Below are 21,586 nucleotides of genomic sequence, written 5' to 3'. Positions count from 1 at the left end.
GCAGAACCACACAGGAAGGCACTAAGGCAGGCAGATGAAGTTCAATGGAGATTTAACTAACATGGGCTAAAACACACCATAACATAAACTGGCAAGTGAACACTGAACACACAGAGGCTTAAATAGACACAAAGACTAACTAGACACAGGTGCAACAAAACTACAATGAACATATGATTGGGTGACACTAAACAGGACACAGGTGAAATACGATTACAATGCAGACTGGTGAGACAAGGCAGGTTTCAACAAATGGAGTAGACAGGAAACACTAGGAACACAACTACACAATACAGTTCATGACAATTGGACCCTCAAACTGTCAGCTAATTGCTAAAGCAGCTAACTCCACCACCTCTAATGCAAGTAATTGACAATATATACAGTCACAATATCACCTTTGATGAGATAGTATTGCCCTGTTTAAAAATATATATCTTTGATTTTCATTTCCTAAAAAAGGAACATTTTTTTAGTTGGTTTCTTCCTGTGTTGTACAGTATGTCTTGCCGTCTTGACTGAATGCAATTAAGCACTTACAAAGCCAGGTTGTAAATATGGATGTACTATGAGAGAGAGAGAGAGAGAGAGAGAGAGAGAGAGAGAGAGAGAGAGAGAGAGAATGTCCTGCTCAAACCACCTGCCCTGTGTCTAGGGCGCAGGGGTCAATCCAAGAACTTGACCTCCACTTAATTAGAGGTGCCAGCTGGCCTAGCACGAGCGCACACGCACACACACACACACACACACACACTTAGCGACTACTCAGGGGAAATTTATGTTGTGTCCAGTTCGGAACACTGATTGAGTCTCAGTACAGGACTGGTAGTTTGTAGGCTATACTGTAGTCCAAAGGTTCAGTTTGAATTCAGTGATTCAAATGGTAAATAAAATTAATTTATACATACACACACATGTGCGAACACACGCACAGACACACACACACACACGCGCGCGCGCACACCCCGTTTACACAAAATGCCAGAGCGTTCTGATTGACCAATCTAATCAACAGACTGCAGGCGGGCGACATGCTGCATTAGCATGGCTGAACTTCTCCAATCAGCTGAAGCAGCAGTCGGCCTTCCTGCCCAGGGGCCATTAGCTTCCTTTTAGCTTATCAATGGCTCGTGCATGCCTTCACTCACACCTCATCTCCAACACAGATAGAGAGGATGGATATATGCTAGACTTGTGCCACTCACTCTATTTTCACACTGGCATCTGGAATTTGTGTCGACCGTGACATCAGGACAGGAATCAGGATCGTTGGTGTGTAATTAGTCCTCAAGTAAAAGTATGAATACCACATTGTAGAAATACTGTTACAAATCAAAGTCCGGTATTCAAAATTGTGCGGCTACATTGTAGACTACTTGAGTAAAAGCACAAAGGTATTGACATCAAAATATACTTTAAGTACCAAAATCAAAAGTACTTATGCAGAAGTTTTCAGATGTATACATTTTATTAAAATAGCAGATCTACAAGCTCACGAGAGCTTGAGCTTGTTCTATTTTCAAATAGCAAAATAGAGAGACAAATACAGAGCTGAAGTGGTTTTGTTTTGCAATAATGGAGTGAAAGTACAATATTTGCCTTTAAGATGCAAGTAGTGGAGTAAATAATGTACGACAGGACATCATCTTGTGACTGAAATTTGTTCCTGTTCGCGGATGACTCGGCCCACTGGTCTCAGACAGGGACAAATTGTAGGTCGAGTAGTCGGGCTACTACTTGGCCTAACTCCCATAACCCACCTCACCCCTGCTCATTTTGATAGGTTGAATGGCTTAGGGCTGACGCCAGAGTAGGCTTCAGCAACTTGCAATGGGCATGGCCTACAAGATTCACTACACCTCTAATATACCCAATGTACCTAGATTTCAACATTCAACCTAGATTTGGCTCCAACAAGGGGTTAAATTAATTTCACTCCTATGCCATTAAAATGTGGAACCCCATACAAACATACTAACAGCCATTAAGACATGCAAATTCCTAGACTCCTTAAAAACCGCTCTCAAAGGGCACTTACGGGAAAGTGGCCCCTGTAAAAAAGTTTTAAGTCCCCCCCCCCCTATTTTATTTTATTGTGTATATGATGATTTATTTTATTGCATATTTGTGTGTCTTTAAATGTTCTGATGAATAAGAAATGGAGGATCCCCAAGTCTTAGTGCTTTTCTTTTCTACTTTCGTTGAACTGTACCCATTCTACAAACTGTAAATAAAATGTTCAATCAATCACATGCTAAAAGTATTGAAATGAAAACACACCAGTTTCTCAAACTCAAAATTGTACCACTGCATCAGGACCTGGTATGTTAAATGTCAGCTATGATGTACACTTGCTGTTAGGTAGGGATAGGTCGAGCCTGGCTCATGGACTATTCACATCACCATGGTGCATCGGCAAGAATGTGTAGACAAGGAGATTTCCGTTTAAGCCTTTATTTCCATTGCACACACGCATTTAGATTGAGCAAGGAGGTGGTGAGGCATCACGGTATCATGATATCATATATCATATGATGATATATATATATATATATATATCATTTTGGACCATGGGCTATAGCCCATATCGTACGGCATACTATAGCACGCCGTTTTTCATCATTTTTGACGATTTGACAAAAATGACAAAATGAAAAAAACGATGGGTTATAGCCCATGTTTTTTGAAATTTTGGAAAAAAAAGTTATCCTCGTTTCTCATCATTTTGGACCATGGGCTATAGCCCATATCGTACTGCATACTATAGCACGCCGTTTTTCATCATTTTTGAGGATTTGAAAAAAATGAAAAAATGAAAAAAACGATGGGTTATAGCCCATGTTTTTTGAAATTTTGGAAAAAAAAAAGTTATCCTTGTTTCTCATCATTTTGGACCATGGGCTATAGCCCATATCGTACGGCATACTATAGCACGCCGTTTTTCATCATTTTTGAGATTTGAAAAAAATGAAAAAATGAAAAAAAACGATGGGTTATAGCCCATGGTTTTTTGAATTTTTTAAGATTTTATTTTTTACAAAGTGTGAATGGACTTTCTAGGTGAAAGTGATTTTTTGAAATGCCACTATCTGCTTTTAAATGTCTAAAATTTGAAAGCACTATATTTCTAAAACTAAGAAACATTTCAAAGATTCCTCAGGCAAACATGTCCACCGTAAGATGAACCTAAGGTTTGAATGGGGTTTCTAGGTGTAAGTATGTAAAGTATGCCGTCCGACACCATGGACTATAGCTTCTCGCTTTTCTGCGATTTTCACCTTTTTCAATATTTTGGACCAAACAAATAATTACAAACCTGCCGTTTTTTTCTACTTTCTAATTCTTTGTTTGGCCCGAAAAAGTTTGTTGTCATGATTTGTCAAGACAAGAGTTGTCTTTGTCCGCGGCGTAAACATCTTTAAATAAATACTTTCTGAAAAGTCTATGAGGAAAATGAACGGAGATTTCTTTTCCGGGTCTCTCGAGGGGGCGGGACTGCGACGCTCTATAGCGTGCCGCTCAATGACCTCTGAGACCATGGACCAATGAACCATGTAAATACAACACATTGAGCAGGGCACTGCAGGGAGTTGAACCCCGTTCCGGTAAACCAGAAGTACGACACGAGTGCCTTAGTTTTTGTGTTGTCATTTACAGGTCCTTTCGTTGAAATGTAAATTTTACATTTCAACAGTAAAGTAATATATAGATATATATATATAATATAAAGAAGAGAAACACAAAAGCACAAAAATAACATTTTCGAATTACCGGTATTTGCTTTGATTTTTTAAACTTTCTCTTGTCGAACTCCGACATTTCATTAGATGATTAACAAAAAACAGTGTTGAATCTGCAAGGATCCATTTGGTTACATGTGCGTGTGTGTGTGTGTGTGTGTGTGCACGCTTCGATAACCAGTATTGGACCTGTAAGGGTCCATATGGTTACATGTGTTACACTCTCAGACTTACAGACATGGACCAAATGGTCCATTTGGTTACACTAGACCTGTACGTGCCCGTCGGCCACCATATATACTCTCAGAGTTACATTTGGTTAGCGTGTGCATATGCCTGTGCGTGTGTAGGTGCATGTGTGTGTGCGTGCGTGTGTGTACGCTTCAATGACCACTGTTGGACCCCATGGGGATCAAGGACCTCAGGGAGCCATCCCATAATCAAAACGGTCACAGCAAACTCTGTTGCATCACAACTGGTGGCCAACAGTCGTAACGAACACCAACCCACAGGAGAATACCATCGCACAGTGATATCAGACCAACCACAATCAGCCAACCCTCAAACCAAACCCTTCGACCTAGAAGAACTCGAAACTGCAATGGGAAAGTTGAAACCCGGAAAAGCAGCAGGGATTGATGACATACTGGCAGAAATGATACAGCACCTGGGACCTAACGCAAAGACCTGGCTGGTGGGGATGCTGAACACATGCATGGCACAGAAAACCATCCCTTCTGTCTGGAAAAAGGCCAAAGTGGTTGCAATCCCCAAACCTGACAAAGACCCATCATCCCCAAAGAGCTACCGACCCATTTCCCTCCTCTGCATCACCTACAAGCTCTATGAGAGGCTGATACTCCCAACGCCTCGTTGTCACTCATAGATACCAAGCTGACTAAAGACCAAGCTGGTTTCCGTCCCAGCTGCTCCTGTGCTGGACAGAGCTCAACCTCACCCAACACATTGAGGATGGGTTTGAGCCTCAAAAGCTAATCCAGTTATTTGTTTTCCCTCAAACTTTGAGGGTTAAAAAATAACTGGATTAGCGTTCAGAGTCTCGAAAGTTTCCTTTCGTGGCTGTTTACATCCGAGGGTCGCCGGTCCTCTCGAACAGAACAGTTTAACGTCATGCCCAGGACGAAAAGATATAGAGAACACCAACATGACAAAAAACACCACCCATAGTTCACAACGGTTACAGCAAACTCTGTTGCATCACAACTGGTGGCCAACAGTCTTAACCAACACCGCCGCCGACCCACAGGAGAATACCATCGCACAGTGGTATCAGACCAACCACAATCAGCCAGCCCTCAAACCAAACCCTTCGACCTAGAAGAACTCGAAACTGCAATGGGAAAGTTGAAACCCGGAAAAGCAGCAGGGAATGACATACTGGCAGAAATGATACAGCACCTGGGACCTAACGCAAAGACCTGGCTGGTGGGGATACTGAATACATGCATGGCACAGAAAACTATCCCTTCTGTCTGGAGAAAGGCCAAAGTGGTTGCAATCCCCAAACCTGGCAAAGACCCATCATCCCCAAAGAGCTACCGACCCATTTCCCTCCTCTGCATCACCTACAAGAGAGGCTGCTACTCCAACGCCTCATGCCACTCATAGACACCAAGCTGACTAAAGACAAAGCTGGTTTCCGTACCAGCCGCTCCTGTGCTGGACAGAGCTCAACCTCACCCAACACATTGAGGATGGGTTTGAGGGAAAACAAATAACTGGAGCAGCATTCAGAGATCTCTCTGCTGCCTACGACACTGTCCAACACCGCACAATGGTCAGGAAAAGCCTCCTTAACAGGCGCTTCTATGTCCAGTTAAATGACCAGAGGAGTAAATGGAAAGTTGTACAAACATGCAAAGTGTACAAAAATACTGTGCAATATAAAATATATGAGCCTCAGCCATGTTAGGTTATTATTAATACAAGTAAACTTAAATGGACAGGGTTTGAGCCACTGCAATTTCCTGACATTTGGACATTTAAACACCACCCTCTTCCAAAACAATATCTGATATATGAAAATGAAAACATTATGGAAGAAGTGAACAAATAAATAAAACATAAAACTGGCTCCAACATCCGTACTTCATGTCAATACAGAAAATATTAAAATAGGGAGGGGTAACCTGTGTTGCAATTAAATAATGAACCGTAATACTATACAATCCTAACTCTAAGAGTATACAAATGGTCAGAGGAGCCAATCACCAGCAAGGTCCACCTGCACATTACACAAGCTGGTAAACACTCACTCAATCAGTACTCATCACACATTCACCCCAGCTGATCCTCTATCAGTCCTCACTCATTCACAAGACAGAACACAGGATATATGACCCACATGCAGGGTCATTAACGCCATAAGTCCAGCAGTGAATTTCATAAATTCACTGCTGAATACACAATGTCGTTGTGTATATTGCACATAGCCTTTTTCTTTTTGGGCTTGACTTGGAGAATCTTTGAAACCCATATTGAACAGAAGGTGCTAGAAATGAAACATGGCATGAAACATTAAAACACCTTTTTGAGATTGTGTACATATTATGGCAAAATATATTTGAGTTTTATGAGTGTTTTCTTATCTGGACATCTGTGTTCAGGCGCCTCTTGCATTGGAGGCGTCTGTCAGAGAACCGACCAGCTGTCTCTGTGCACTATGTGGTCTGTCATCTCCTCTCCTCTCCCTGCCTGCAGTGACAACTGGACCCCGCTCAACTAAAGCCTCATTTATATATCATCGTGTAACAGTGATGCTCGCTGAAAATAGCCAATCTACAAGCTTGTATCCCTGTGACGCAGACAGATAATTAATTGTTTTATTTACTATTTAATGGAATTCATATACACTCTCAGAGTTAAATTAACTAAAGAGGATTTGATTGCATGTGTAATGCAATGCAATGCCATTGGCTGGGTTTCTCGAACGCATGTGGTGTAAGACTTGTAGTGCTGCACATGCTCAGTTGCTCCTCTAGGGCTGTCCCTGTTCACAGGACAGAAGCCTGTGAACATAGACATTTTGTGCATAGATGTGCCACGCATACCAGGCCTAAGGCCTGGTATGGTAGGCCTCAGGCCTACCATTCTGAAATTCTATTTAATAATATTTGGACTGCTGGACTGCTGACAGTAGGCTCGCTTTACTCTCTGCATTGGGTTAAGTGGTTCGGTATTTGGTCAAGAACACGTTCAACGCTATGTCAGGCAAGGAACAGACCTACACTGATGTGAGTGATGTGATAGATAGATACCCAGGATGCCTATGGTTTGTGGCCCAAAGTCACAGAAATAATACAAAGTCTTAAAATGAGCAGCATGGTCCCAGCCAAATGTTGATCTGGTTCTTCTTGGGGGTCTCTTGAGATTTGGCAAAACCCATTCCGAACCTGCTCCCATTAGCCCAACAAACAGCTGGTTCCAGGATTCCACACGGGTCCCCTGGGTTCGTTGGAATTTGCTGGTGATGTAGAGGCCGGTTTGGGCTGGTTAAAGAATGATTTATATTTTGCCGTACGGCTCCGGAAATAGCTGATCCACAACTTAAGCTCACAACGCATCCCAGCGTGTCTCGTCTTGAGCTTGTGGATCGACTGACTCACGTGTCCATTTGGTTCCATTTCTATGCTTTCTGAGTCTCAGTTTCAGACCGACAGTTCCATTTCTACTCTCTCAGTTAAATTAACATGTAGGATTTTACCGTATAGATTGGGGTTCCACTATTTAGTTTAGTTGCAGTGATTCTCAACCTTTTTAATTTCACGTACAGTTTGATTGATACAGTTTTTCAACCTACACTGTGAAATCCTCAGTGACCATTTAACTCTGAGAGTGTACAAATGTGACAGTCTGCAGCCCTGACAGGCCTGGAATGAGAAGTGTTGTGGCTTATCTGGGTTTTCCCTCTATCGCACCTTCCAGCCGCCACTTCCTGTGCTGGTCTGTGACTGTGTTGTTGGAAATGCCGCCAGGCGGCCAGTCTGATTGGAGATCAGTTTATCACAGCAGGACGAAAGCAGCGAGTGCCTTCTGGCCTTGACAGCCCATACATCCAAACAGAAACAACATCAAACTCACTTTGCCACTCGATTTGCCACTCACTTTTTGCCTCTATCTGGGTAATTGCGCAAGTGGGATAGGCATACATTTAGTACTTGGAGGCCATGTCAGATGTCATCAACTCCATCTTAGCCTGTAGCACTTGCCCTAGCCTCAACGACCTTAAAGGCTCAACTTATGTAACTTAGATACCATTTTATGTAGACATAGCACTCTATAGTGTATACGCATAGTTTCTTAGCTTACGTATGATTCTTGATTACTATTTTTCATGTATTTGATGTATTACCATGTTTTGTTCTTGCTTACTGTAAATCGCTCTGGATTAATTTAAGAGTGTCTGCTAAATGCCTAAATTGTAATCTAATTTGAGACCCAAAAGATCATTTAAATCAGGGGTGGGCAACTTTGACGATGGAGAGGGCCACTATAGTTTCACACACATTCCAGAGGGTCACACTGCATATTTCTGTCGACAGAAACTGCGACGCGTTTTGAGCTTGTAGATGGGCTATTTTTGCTGTATTCAAATCGAAATCCTGAATAATCTTTTGCTTTTGCTAATTGGAATCCTGAAAAGTAACGTTTTTATTTAATTTCAAATGCATTCAGTTATACTTAATATGTTAACTTTATGAACTAAATACAAATACACTACATTGATTGGACTGGATCTGCATAAAACTTTGTATGCACAAAACATTGTGTGCACACTCCCTAAAACCCAAGGGAAAAACATCTGGCCTGCATTTTTCAATTCTGCCTTTTCGAGCGCCACCTGGAGCCCCATTTATGTGCAACACTCTTTTTTATATTTTGTATCTGAAACTTTCATGGACTGTGTGAATACACTATGTGAATAGCAAGGCCACTGTTTTTCCATTACAACGACGCACCTTTGTCAATAACAAACGATTTGTATAATGCATGCCAACCATCAAGTCATAACATTACTAAGCATTATTAATATACTGTTACATGTTATATTATTTCTGTTGTATACAACCACCAGATGAATGCAGGCTGCAATGTCCTGCTCATCCAGAATTCTATCCTCAGAGATGCTATGAGTGATCTGGCTCTGCATTTCCTCAACAAAATGAAGAAAATTGTTGCAAAAAATAAAAATGTTTATATTACTACTAAACATTTTGCCAAACAGCAGTTTGGTGTAGATCACTGGTTCGTGGCTCGCCACCTTTTTCATTTCAAGGACCCCCAGTTTGATAATGCATTAGGCCACACAGACTCCCACTACAATGATTTCAATTTAGCTTTTATCTCTAGGAGCCCAATCTACACTGTAAAAGGAGAACCTGACATTGAGAACCGGTGCATTGGAATAAGCAAGCCATCTTAGAATTACCACTAAAATATAATTTAAGATGAAGACGTCTAGCATTCAATGGAAAAGTCAAGAATGACTGTCACAATCACAAATTGTGTCTACAAGCTGCTGTATGATTGATGTGACACCAGGTGTGACACACAGACGCTCCACTGCCATGTTGATGGGGAGAGAGAGCCCCCTACTGGTTATCTGTGGTCATGAAAGCATTCTGTGAGCAGAGCACTATACAACATAAACTAGCACTGCATCATGAGAAGTGGTGCTAAGTAATTACTGTACCGTTTTCTTTACTTACTTTACTTGAGTATGTGGTCTTGGTGACACGCATAGGAGGAGATGTGGTTTGTCTGTGCAGGCTGCAAAAAAGAGATACTTGGAGTCAGAATTGGTGCCACTGACAATGTATTTCTATTAATTTTGTCATTAATTTCCCTAATGTCTTAACAAGCTTCCAGTCAATGGAAAAAGCCAGGTAAAAGTGGCAGATTCATGGTAGATTGTATAGATTGCTCTGGGTAGTCTATCATGAACTATAACCCTCAGGAATTAAATGATAGATCAAATAATGAATCGGTTATATGGTCCCTTTAAAGTTATTTCAATGGGTGCATTAAACATTTTATATTTTAAAATGTTAAGTATAAAATGTAACTTTCCGATGAAATGAAATAATTTCATGCATGGGGGGAAAAAAGAAGAGCAGATTAAGTTTTGGTTATAGTTACGGCAAAAACTTGAAGCGAATTTCACCCTTGACTATATGAGAAGTTGAAATGTAATGCATTCTGTGCATAATAAGGCTGCTCTGCTAACTAATAAGAGTGTACAATTGGAATCAAATGAACCCAAGTGCATGGAAGCTTTGCTCCCCACACACTTGGCCCAATCAAATTTTCACGGAAACAAATTACGTTGAAAAAGGAGGACATGATGATAAAGCAGTATAGGGTTGGTATAATGTTGGCTTAATCCGATATGCGATACCATTGCCAAACACTACTTTAGTGCTTAGTACTCCAAATCCGCAAAACACATGTAGTCCAGATATGTATAGCCCCAGGACCTCTCCAGGATCCCTGCAAGAGTATAGATCTGCATGGTCAGTTGTTCCACGGCCAGAACGGAATTCACATTACTCTTAAAACGGAGGTTCGACAGCTGGACCCTCCTTTCCAGTACCTTGGTGTAAACTTGGTGTAAACTTTCCCAGGGAGGCTGAGTAATGTGATACCTCTGTAATTGACACACACCCTCTGATCCCCCTTCTTGAAAAGTGGGACCACCACCCCGGACTGCCACTCCCTCGGCACTGTCCCAGACTTCCACGCAATGTTGAAAAGACCAAGGCAGCCCCTCAACACCCAGAGCCTTCAACATTATACACTTCTCTGCCAGGTCATAGTTGACCGGTAACATATTTCACTGGGGGGGTCAGCACAATATCATGAATGGAGAGGTCGTGCCAAGATTTTTAAACTGCCTGCTAGAATGCATGGTATGATTACATCATATAGACACTTGGCACAAACACTGTTCAGGGGTCTGCCATCAGAATAGTCATACCAGGGGCAGGGGTCACATTGCGAGCCCCCATGGGCCACAGGTACCCCGTTGCTCCAATCTGCAACAAACATGGCACAAACGCTATTCAGGAGTGTGCCATGAAAATAGTCACACTCACAACCCCCCAAAAAATTGCACTAGCAGCGTTTAAACACCTCAAATGGCCAAAGCATTCCACAAGCATTTTAAGATGCCGTTTTGTTTTGAGTCATGTCTTCTTCCACTGATGGAAACTGAAAATGTACTGTCTCAATTTTAATAATCTAATTATAAAAAAAAGTTCCTTAAGTTATTGAATCTTTATTTAGTCAGTTAGTTAGTTAGTTAGTTAGGTGCCAATGGAAAAACAGAAGTTATCATTAAGTATCAATAATGTTGTCATTTTATCAACCGGGCCCTGGGCTGGCCCCCCATTATTGTAATGTGGCCCGGAGGTTTGGCTATTTGAGTATCGCTACGTAGCCTGTACTCCCACTGTGCATGCACATGTGTTTTGTGTTGTATTGTTGTGTTGGATGAATGTTGTAATAATAATATGGAAGAAATGTCACAGCAAGAGTAGCTGCTGTGACTCACAGTAAGCGAATGGGGATCTAATAAATCAAATCAAAATCAAAATTAAAAAATAAAATACTTTTATTTAATCAGTAAAACAAAAACACATTGAGACTGTGAACTGTAAACACACCATTATACATTGAAACAATGCTATTATTAAAGGGCCATTTGAACACTTTTCAACCTTCCTCTGTATGCCTAATATATGTCTCATTATAATATACTATAGTTCATCAAGGAGCATGCCAAAAGTACGGTAGTCTAGGCAGTGGAAGTGTTGTGAAGTTGGGAGGTGGTGTTGATGAGGTCACTGGGCAGACGATCTCTGGCCTCCAGCATCCGACCCCTGGCTCTGTTAAAGGCCTCTGAGAGAAGAACATACTGTTATCACCTTTAGGTTCAGAAAGACAAACAAACATAGTACTGTGACGGCCTGGAATCAACTGGCCAGATTGTCTGACAGGCTGTATTACCCGGCTTGAATCAATGCTCAATTTCCGATCACAGCTTTCAGTGGTCTGTTAATTAATAACGTACCAAAATAGGCTTTTCGTGAGATTGTACTGAAGGCTGTGATTATACTCAACCACTTAAACCCTATATTGACTGGGGTCCCTCAGGGCTTTATACTAGACTATCTTCTGTTTTCTTCTCTACATAAAATATTTTTGCTGAAAATAGCAGATCTACACAAGCTCTCGACTCATCACAATGCGACACGCTGAGACGAGCTTGTAGATCTGCTATGTTCTGCAAAGGTTTCCCCCTAAATACGGACGCTGGGGTTTACAGTACTTGAGTAAATATACTTAGTTACTTTCCACCACTGGTTCCTTACCCATGATGTTATAGACAGCTCCTTGTTGGCTGAAGCCTCCTAGCTGGTCCAGAACGGTCTGTCTCCTTCTCTTCAGCGTGCTGGCATCAACAAACGCCCTACAGTACGCTCGCGCGCGCACACACACACACACACACACACACACACACACACACACACACACACACACACACACACACACACACACACACACACACACACACACACAGCACACAGCACATGCATTTTTAGTTTTACTTAAGTAACAGTAACAATCACAATGTAGAAATACTCTCTTGCAAGTAAAATTAATGTTACTTGAGTAAAGGTATTGGATCAAAATATACTTAAAACATTATGCAGATTCACTTGCTTCTTTTTTGTATTATCAAAAATGTGTCAATATGTACACGTTCCATTCGTATACTCTCAGAGTTATAGACCCATAAGGGTCCATTTGGTTCCTAATATAAATGAGTCGTTCAGCTGAGGAAGCCCTGGAGAACCAGTGCTCTGGGCCACATTAATGTCAATAGTATGGTCGTGTGTTGGCTACCACTCACCTGGCATGCTGGATACAGTACAGAGTAAATGTCACACTGCCTGTGCTTTGAGTACGAAAACCAAAACGACTCAGCCTGTCTCCCTGGAAGAACACAAAGACACGCACACTTTAAAAAACAACAACCCCAATTCCACTGCAGCACTCCAGTAACTGTGTATATTGATAAGATAGGGATATTTACACAAGTATTCTTATCTGAATAGGAACAGGTGCAATGTGGTCCAAGTAGGTAAAAAAGCTATTGCTTATGTTTAAAAAAATCAAAATGTTGGATATACAATAATGGCTATATATAATAATATGCAATAATGGCTATATAATAATTGTGTACATTAAATTACTGGCATATTGCTGTGTCAGGCTAGTACACAATATGTGGTTATTACTAATGTAGCACAATATCTATGTTTTTCACAAAAAGGTTAGTGGAAATGTGAGCTTACCTTGAAGGTACCAGGTACTCGGACGTAGCTGTGGTCCTCCAGCTCAGGAGAACCTCCAATGAAGAAGCGTCTCAGCTCCGATACTGTCCCTCCTATAGGTCTCCATGTCTGGCACGTCACTGTGTGGTTGCCTGAGGAGCAGCCAAGTACGCACGCCACACCACCATACATCACACGCCAAGTGTGTGAAATACACACCAAGAGAGAGCATGTCTTGACTTTAAAATAAATCATAAAAAAAAAAAAACATATATTCTCACTAATGTATAAGTGTCCTATTTGTGTCCTAAGTGCCCTATTTCATACTGTCTCATGGCTCATAGTTGTGTGGTGAAAATAGCCGATCAATATGCTTGCTGTGATTGATTGAAAATTGTATTCACAGTTTGTAGAATGGGTGTACAGTTCAAGAGAAAGTACAGGTCAATACAAAAACAGCTACTGCGAGGATAGCAGATCTACAAGCAGATCTACAAGCTCATAGCGCGCCACCGAGTGGCGCGCTACGAGCTTGTAGGTCTGCTATTCTTTTTTATTATCGAAGAACGACTGACATAGAAACATAGCTTTTTCAGAAAACTGTCAGGATGTAGAAGACATTTTTAGAATCTGATCTCAGGTCAGAATGGGTTATGTGTGTAGGTTGGCTATTTTCGACACACGACACCATCGTACAACGTGGTTAATCAGACTGATGTTTGATGTGTGTTATGTACCGGGTGTTTCAGGGAAGACCAGGTATCCGTAGCCCTCCAAGCGGCAGCGCTGCCAGGAGTCCACAGAAAGAACCTTGAAATACAACACGGGCCACTGAGGAAGACACTCTGTGGCCACCAGGACATTGTGTCAGTGCAAATATATGCTACTATACAGACTACAGTATTGGGTCTAAAACGTTTTCATTTCAAGGGTCCCATAACTCGGGAGAGTTTTAGTTAAATATTAATTTAGTATTGTCATAATTATTCACCGTGATGCACCGACCTAACCGAGACCAATTCTGGTACTTGCTAATGCATCCCATGTTTATAATGTTTTATAAACAAAACATACTTATAATGCAATTACAAAATGATATGATATGATAACTTATGTCAATATCATGTTAAAAACAAGTCCTCCTTCGAGCCGGAATTGAACCAGCGACCTAAGGATGTCCATTATTCAGCTACAGTCCTCCGCTCTACCAGCTGAGCTATCGAAGGGGTGAAACAAAAACGAGCTGCTCTACATTGTTTACTGAGCACCACGTGATGGAAGACTTGGACAATGCAAGGCCTTGCCGTTGGTTAGCTATGTGCCAGTAGTGAGAATAACTAAAAGTGATGTCACAATGGTTTGTGACATTCTTTGTTCCTGTGATATAACAATTTCATAGGTCATTGGTCTTTTACAATATCATGCTTCAGACCTCCGTTGTGCCGGAAGTGATCCAGTAACGGAAGGATGTATGTTTTTTGTTTTTTTACTACAGTCCTCCGCTCTGCCAGATGAGCTATCGAAGTGTTGATAAAACTACCTTGTGTGGCCGTGAGCAATTTGGAATACCGGAAAGCCAAAACAGCTCACCATTTGCTATATATTTCAGAGGTAACTGTTCTTTTACAATGTTAGACTTAAAATCTGTCTTCCTTCGAGACGGAATTGAACCAGGGACCTAAGGATGTCTGTTATTCATCTACAGTCCTCTACCAGCTGAGCCTGAGGTATCGAAGGCTTGAAAGACAGTTATTACTGAGCTCCACATGATGGCAGAATTGGACAATTGAAGGACTGCAGAAATGATGTGTCATGTCTGTCTTGCCATTAGCAATGTGCCAGTAGTGAGATTAACTGACAGGAAAAGTTAGTATGTCAGAAAGGTCACAATTTGTGACATTCTTTGTTCTTGTGAAATAACAATTTTACATGTGATTGTTCTTTCACAATAACATGCTTAAAACTCCCTCCTTCGAGCCGGAATTGAACCAGATGTCTATTACTCTACAGTCCTCCGCTCTAGCACTCTAGCAGCTGAGCTATCGAAGGGTTGATATAAGATTTTGACGGATACATTCTTGACTGAGCACTACATGATGGCAGACTCATTAAAGATGCAAGGCCTGCAGCAATGAACTATCGTGTGTGTGGATGTGTGAGCTAGTGTATGTGCCACTACCTGCTGTATTAGGAATAAATGAAAGCCAATTGATCTCACCATTTTCTTCATCTTCCATGGGTCATTGTTCTTTCACAATATTGTTTAAAATTAAATCAAGCCCTCCTTTGAGCCGGAATTGAACCAGCAAACTAAGGATGTTTGTTATTTAACTACAGTCCTCCGCTCTACTGTCTGAGATATCAAAGGGTATAGTTTGTTGCTCCATATTGTTTTAATGAGCACCACATCAGCAAGGCCTGTAGCAATGGACTATCTTGTGTGGCCGTGACTTGTGAGCTCTGTGACACTACCTGCTTTTGGAATCACTGAAAAACAATTGAGCTGAGCAGTTGCTTCAGACCCTACATTGAGAGGCAGTGTTAATAAACCACTTATAGCTCCAGAAACATTATGAACTGACCTTCACTTTCATTTTCTTTTCTGTGGAACGCCTCAAAACTGAAGGGGAAACTGAAGTGGGCTATTTCATCCTGTAGGAACACACAGCAAATGGGCATTAACCACGTAATGCCTTGTTTCCACTGAACTCTGTGCGGAATTCCATTTGATATACAAAATATTCATGCGTTTACGGATAGATCAGAATCATCCTTTTTAATTAATGTTAAGTGCATTTGAGTACCTTGAAAAGCTCTCTGTAAATACAAATGTTAAATTAACACAGTTGAACTGAATTGAAAAAAATAGCGTTGCCTTCTTGTTTCCTGGTCCACAATGCACACGGTCTCTCTGAGATATGTATGTACAACAAAGGTTCACGCACTCGAGGCAAATTCCGTATGGGTGAAGGAGTGGTTTCGCAAAATAACAGAGCTTGTGGAGGTTCCCATTGGAACTGAATTACGGATATCACATGGAACTCAGTGGAAACGAGGTGTTCACCATATACATAAAAATAGCTTAGCCACAAGCAATAGCTTATTGTAGATAAGCTATTTTCGGATTATCTTTGTATCTTCTACTTACTTTGCCAGAGCACTTGGTGCGACATGTCTGTGTGACGCCGGAGAGAGACTGGAACGGCAAGCTGGACCAATCTGAAGCAGTGCAGAGGTTCATCATATACATGTCAGTGAACTGCAGACAACATGACATTGTCAACATGCAGCTATTAACAAACATTCCATAACGACGTCGACATGTACTGTAGCTTACTGTTGGGTAACTCCATAAAGAAATGGATATATAAGTTGTCATATTCGAAGCCCTTGGCTGAGACTGGGAAGTGGGAAGAGAGAAAGAAATACATAGAGTAAATAAACAGCATAAATGTTATAACGTATGTTAGGAATTAATCAATCAAAACATCAACAAAATAATTCCTTGAGGTTTTATTCCACAACTCACCTATCTCTCCATTCACCAGCAGACGTAGAACACCAGGGGGAGGCTACAAGGAGGACAAAATACTTCATAACAAAGCAAACGAGGTAACATAAATACTATAGGTGTAACCTTTGTCCACATAATACAGCTGAATACTACGATGCTGTATTTAAAACCACTTAAACACGCATTTCCAAAAATGAACCGAAACCTTTCAAACTTTTTTGTATTGTCTACAAGCTCACAAAATTGAGAACTTCTAAGATCTGCTAGGATTGAAAAAGATCTGAATGTTTCTGAATGTTTTCACCTATGACGACATTCCAACAATGGATGCCAGGGTTAAAGCGGTATGGGAATGTAAAATACCACTGATCATTCTGACGATGTTTAAAAATGTAATTTGTTTGTGTATGATATACTGTATGTGTATTACATACAAGGTACAACACAAAGGTTTATGAAACCACTTTACCATTTCAAACTCCTGCCCAACGAGGCTATTAAGATATTCTTTGTGCCGCACATACAGCTGTGAACAGGAAAAAACGTGTTAAAACTCCAGGGATGCCTACAATAATGGTAAAGCACACCATCTCGTGTAATACTGCTTAAATACATTAAGAATTAGAACTCAAGTCAGTGTGCTCACCGCACAGGAAAAAGTCAAATTCATGTATGAATTTCTGAAAGGAGGGGGGTCTTATTTTCTTTGTATAATGACGATACCTTTCAGAAAAAGGAAATGGAATGAAAATGGAAGCCAGAGCACTCACGTCTTTGTAAATGTGATGTTCCCTCTGCTTCTCCTCTACGTTCATGGCTGTTGACACATTCTCCACAGTGAGGCGCCATACCTCTTTCTTCTCCCCCTCTGTCTCAATCCTACACCAGAGACAAGCTACTGGTCAGGCAATACATACAATGTAGTGATGCCTAGATTACGTATAAATATGTCATTATGAAAGTATAAATTAGGAATGAATATAGGAGTAAATATAAATGAGCCAATACATGGTGAAATAATTAATTTTCCAAAAGACTAATTCATTTACTGGTATTTTTCACAAAAGGATGTTTACTATGACTTTTCGCTTTTTCCATTTCATGGCAACAATTTCTTAAAATCATGTTCCATTTCATAATGATTCTTCTCATGGAGGTGCAGTGGTCTGACCAACAGTTGATTCACACCATTTTCAAATGATTCTGCCCATTAAATAATTTACAATATCTGACTGACAGTCCCATATATTGACTATAATGTCCAAATCGATAGTCTACCCATACTGAAAGAATGCTTATTAGTTTCCGTGATAATTCCGCCACTTTAGCAGTTTTGGCAGTTCTTTGGCAGACTTCTGAGCTATCGTTCTTCACGAAATTTGGCAATGTGGTCGAGGGTCGTGAGCAACTGAAGCTCAAGTTAATTCGTCAAAAGACCTCTGACCTTTAGATCTCTGATGAGGAAATTGTTGTGATTTGCGGGATACTTATAGCTGCTTGCAGCTATATTTATACTTGTATCCATGCTGAGCGTAAATGACAGGCACATGAATTGGGCAATGGTGTGGATAGGCATGCTGAACCCCTCATAGTGCCTCATAGTGCAATCATCAGACCAGGTAGGACGAATGCAGAAGTCTCTTTGCACTCTTCTTTGAATTCTCTGTTTTCACAGTCAACTTTCCTATTTAGACTTTTACCTTTTATCTAGTGTTAAAAACAAAACAAAACAAATGTGTTTCACATTCCTTGGCTTAAACGATACACTTCTCTCTGAAGACACCTTGAACAATATCACAATATTGGTATAATAGCAATATGTTGCTCTGCCCTATGTCACAGCATTTGTAACTTTGATGAAGTGGCAAGAGTTGTTGACTTGCCGGTAGGGATCTTTGTCTTTATTGAAGTCCGGTTTGATGATGACCACTCCGTTTCCATCCGCTCGTATGGTTACCAGCAAACACTCACTCTCCTTCCGGCCCAGTCTGACAAAACACATGCACATCATCAGAACCAGCAATGGACCTCATATCATCTATCACAACTTTTGAATTCTGCTATTGAATATAATCCTAGAAATCTACTACTGTACAACATCTCAGTAGATGTAGTTGTTTGCTCATGTTAACATAGTCTTACTGACTTTGTAGGGGGATTCAGGTCTGCCATGATGTGCATGGTTTGCATGGCACTGTTGACAACATGGCTCCGCTTCACAAACTCCTCTGTAGGTTCCCAGTTAATCATCTTAGATTTGGGGACGCTGGAATCCCTGGAACATGCAGCACATCACCGAGATGAACAAGCTGAGACCTTACACTCATCCCATCTTTGGAACACAGCTCCTCAATACATTAAGTCAGTGGTTCCCAACCTTTGGAGGCTCACTTGCAATATCATCACGACCTACAGGTTGGGAATCACTGCATTAAGGACAACAGGGAGCATTCATAAGAGTTACTGTGCTGGTAGGCGCTGAGAGTGTTGTCCTTTTTCATAAAGTACAGGTGCATTTGGTTCTATTTGTATTTGGAATTACAGACAAGTTGAGAACCAGGCAGAGAACCTACACAGTGCGTCTGTCTGCCTGCCTCCTGTGTCTGATGCTGGCCATCCTCTCAGCCAGGAACGTGGGCGTGAACTTGGCTGTGGTCACCAAATCCTGGGTGAGCTGCATTCAGGATGGGAAAAAACAACAGCTTGTCAAACAAAGTTTCTGTTTGTTATGTTCTGCATATCGGGGCTGTCGGGCATAAACTGCTTATCTCCATATTTTAACTGATTGAGTTTTTCCATAAAGTAACGCCCTACTTGACCTGATCTCGTAGAAATAAATATTTCGGACATTCCACCCAACAGACGATATGTACGCTTCTGTATATCGCCCAGCCCTGGTTGTTGCTACGATGAAACGCTGTTCTCCTACCAGCTGGTTGAATGGGAGACAGTTGGTGTACGGGTCATGGTCAGTGTAGGTGAAGATCCTGTGGTTCCTTCTGCCCCTGTTCCTGTTCAGGGCCTTGATGTCTGCATGGTACTGTTTCTCCAGAGGAGTCTGACACACTGCCTCGCTCTGATACACATCCATCTCATACTACATACATACATACATACACACACACAGAGAGAGAGAATGAGAGATCTTAAATTATAGCATCATCAAGATTTGCCAGTCTCTTTCAATGAACATAGAACAGTGCTCCTCAACTTTCATATAGAAAAGCGTGATCGAATCGTTACCTGGTGAAACGTAATCGAATTGAATAGTGAGGGCAGTGCCAATGCACACTCTACGTTGTGGTCAAGTAAAAAACAAGCCTAAGTAACAAAAGCATGAAAACAAATGCTGACAGGAATGCAAGTCTGCATGGTTGTCATAACTCGGTCAGGTGCAACAGGCTACGGTGGAGTCTGAAGGGGTGATTGAGGTGGGGACCTTCCCTGGAACCCCCTCAAGGACCCTTGTAGTTGTACCTGACTGAAGAGTTTCTCCTGCCAGCCCACCACCAGCTCCTCTTCATTGTCACCTGGTGGAAAAACAGACAAGCATCAGCGTCACTGTAGTACACACACAAACGGCTGCAACAATTATTCTATCGATAATTTTTTCGATGAATCGAATAGCTAGGAATCGTACCGGGTAGTTTAAATCACGTTTTTTATATATAAACAAAATGCATTAACCACTTATTTTATACTACTAAAATTGAAAATAACCGATGAACTATCTCACAATGCGTTGCATGGCGTCACGTTGTGAGCTTGTCTATTTTAATATTATTATTGTATAATAATAAATATGGATTGATTCTTAAATATTAAATATTGACTATCGATACTTTATTCTAACTATTGCAGCCCTAATCTGAAAAAAAAAAGCATTAAAGATAACAGAAATTCTGTCAATTTGCGTATGGTACCTGCTGGGGCTTGTTGGTTGAGTGTGTCCAGTTCAATGGCTGGTCTGTCCTGCTGGGACAGGACCTGCTGTTGAAGGTGTTGGGACAGAGCTGCTGTCGAGGTAATCCTCTCTATACGCACTCTGAGAGAGCAACACACAAACACACATTTTATATCATGTTATGCTTTATAAATACAACATAAGAGAAGCAGCTGTATGTGTTTCCATACACTCACTTACAGCAACAGACTGTGCACTTACTATATCTATGATCTATTTAGTGGTGATTCTGCAAAATATGCATTAGACATTCACTATCCAGAATACCATTATATACTGCATTTATTTATTTCATTGAATATCTGTCTCGAGATATTATCCATAGACATGTTAACAGTGTAAACTGCCCATTGGTATTTTACTATTTCCCCCATACAATGATGAGAATCAATCTAGGCTGAGAATCATGAGTGTGATCGAGTGTTGTTTATAATGGTTTCTATAGCAACCCCGCAGCCACAGTATTACCCTATTAAAGCTATGGACCAGAGCTACCCTAAACCCCAACCAACTGTTCTAACATGACTTACTTGATCCTCATGTTTTTGACATGGTCCCTGGAGCGGTACACGGCCTCTCCTGTGTCCGTGTTCCATCCATCTGTCATGTCTGGGTCAATCTGACGATTATGTCTTACACACAGGACATAAGAACCAGTTTAATTAAAGTTGTTACCTAACGTCCAGTCTGCTTAATAATGTCAACAGAAGACAGAACATATCTAGGTATCGATGCAGGAACAACACAAAGTATAAAACAGACGAAGTTTTAAGAGGGTACCCGATAGATTAGATCACAATCCATAAAGGTTTAAATCGTTTATACCGCTTCTGTGATTAACCAGCTAGCTGCTAATAACAAATAACAATAGCACTTCCGCTTCCGTATTTCAAAATAAAACTCTACCAAAAACTGCACAAGCAGGTAATTTCGTAATTTTACTTTTTAAAAGCTCCAAAGCGCCAACTCGCTGCTGATCGGACCTATATTATTCACACACATTCATTCC

The 21,586-nt window shown here is 41.0% G+C and overlaps 1 protein-coding gene across 4 annotated transcripts; it reads right to left on the bottom strand.

Moving 5' to 3' along the window:
* Nucleotides 1-11,355: 11,355 nt before the first annotated feature.
* mks1 (MKS transition zone complex subunit 1) lies at nt 11,356-21,408 on the bottom strand. 4 transcript variants are annotated; one of them, XM_080779369.1, is made up of 19 exons: nt 21,358-21,395; nt 21,108-21,209; nt 20,537-20,658; nt 20,091-20,143; nt 19,543-19,710; nt 19,187-19,287; nt 18,760-18,888; nt 18,497-18,601; nt 17,384-17,492; nt 17,083-17,139; nt 16,629-16,671; nt 16,437-16,499; nt 16,248-16,318; nt 15,682-15,751; nt 13,837-13,944; nt 13,121-13,251; nt 12,676-12,758; nt 12,134-12,231; nt 11,356-11,660 (listed from the first exon to the last, which is right to left on the bottom strand). In XM_080779369.1, the coding sequence occupies exons 2-19, from the start codon at nt 21,182-21,184 to the stop codon at nt 11,557-11,559; spliced, it is 1,692 nt and encodes a 563-aa protein (XP_080635495.1). In that variant the 5' UTR covers nt 21,185-21,209; nt 21,358-21,395; the 3' UTR covers nt 11,356-11,556. The 4 variants fall into 4 exon arrangements, with proteins under 4 accessions (XP_080635495.1, XP_080635494.1, XP_080635496.1 ...); XM_080779368.1 differs by having other exon boundaries at nt 21,108-21,408; XM_080779370.1 differs by having other exon boundaries at nt 15,688-15,751; nt 21,108-21,408.
* Nucleotides 21,409-21,586: the final 178 nt, after the last annotated feature.

Source organism: Protomyctophum bolini (assembly GCF_963924005.1).
Source record: "Protomyctophum bolini genome assembly, chromosome: 13".
Lineage (NCBI taxonomy): Eukaryota > Metazoa > Chordata > Actinopteri > Myctophiformes > Myctophidae > Protomyctophum > Protomyctophum bolini.
The sequence above is the reverse complement of the archived record's forward strand: the minus strand, read 5'-3'. Positions and strand labels throughout refer to the sequence as shown.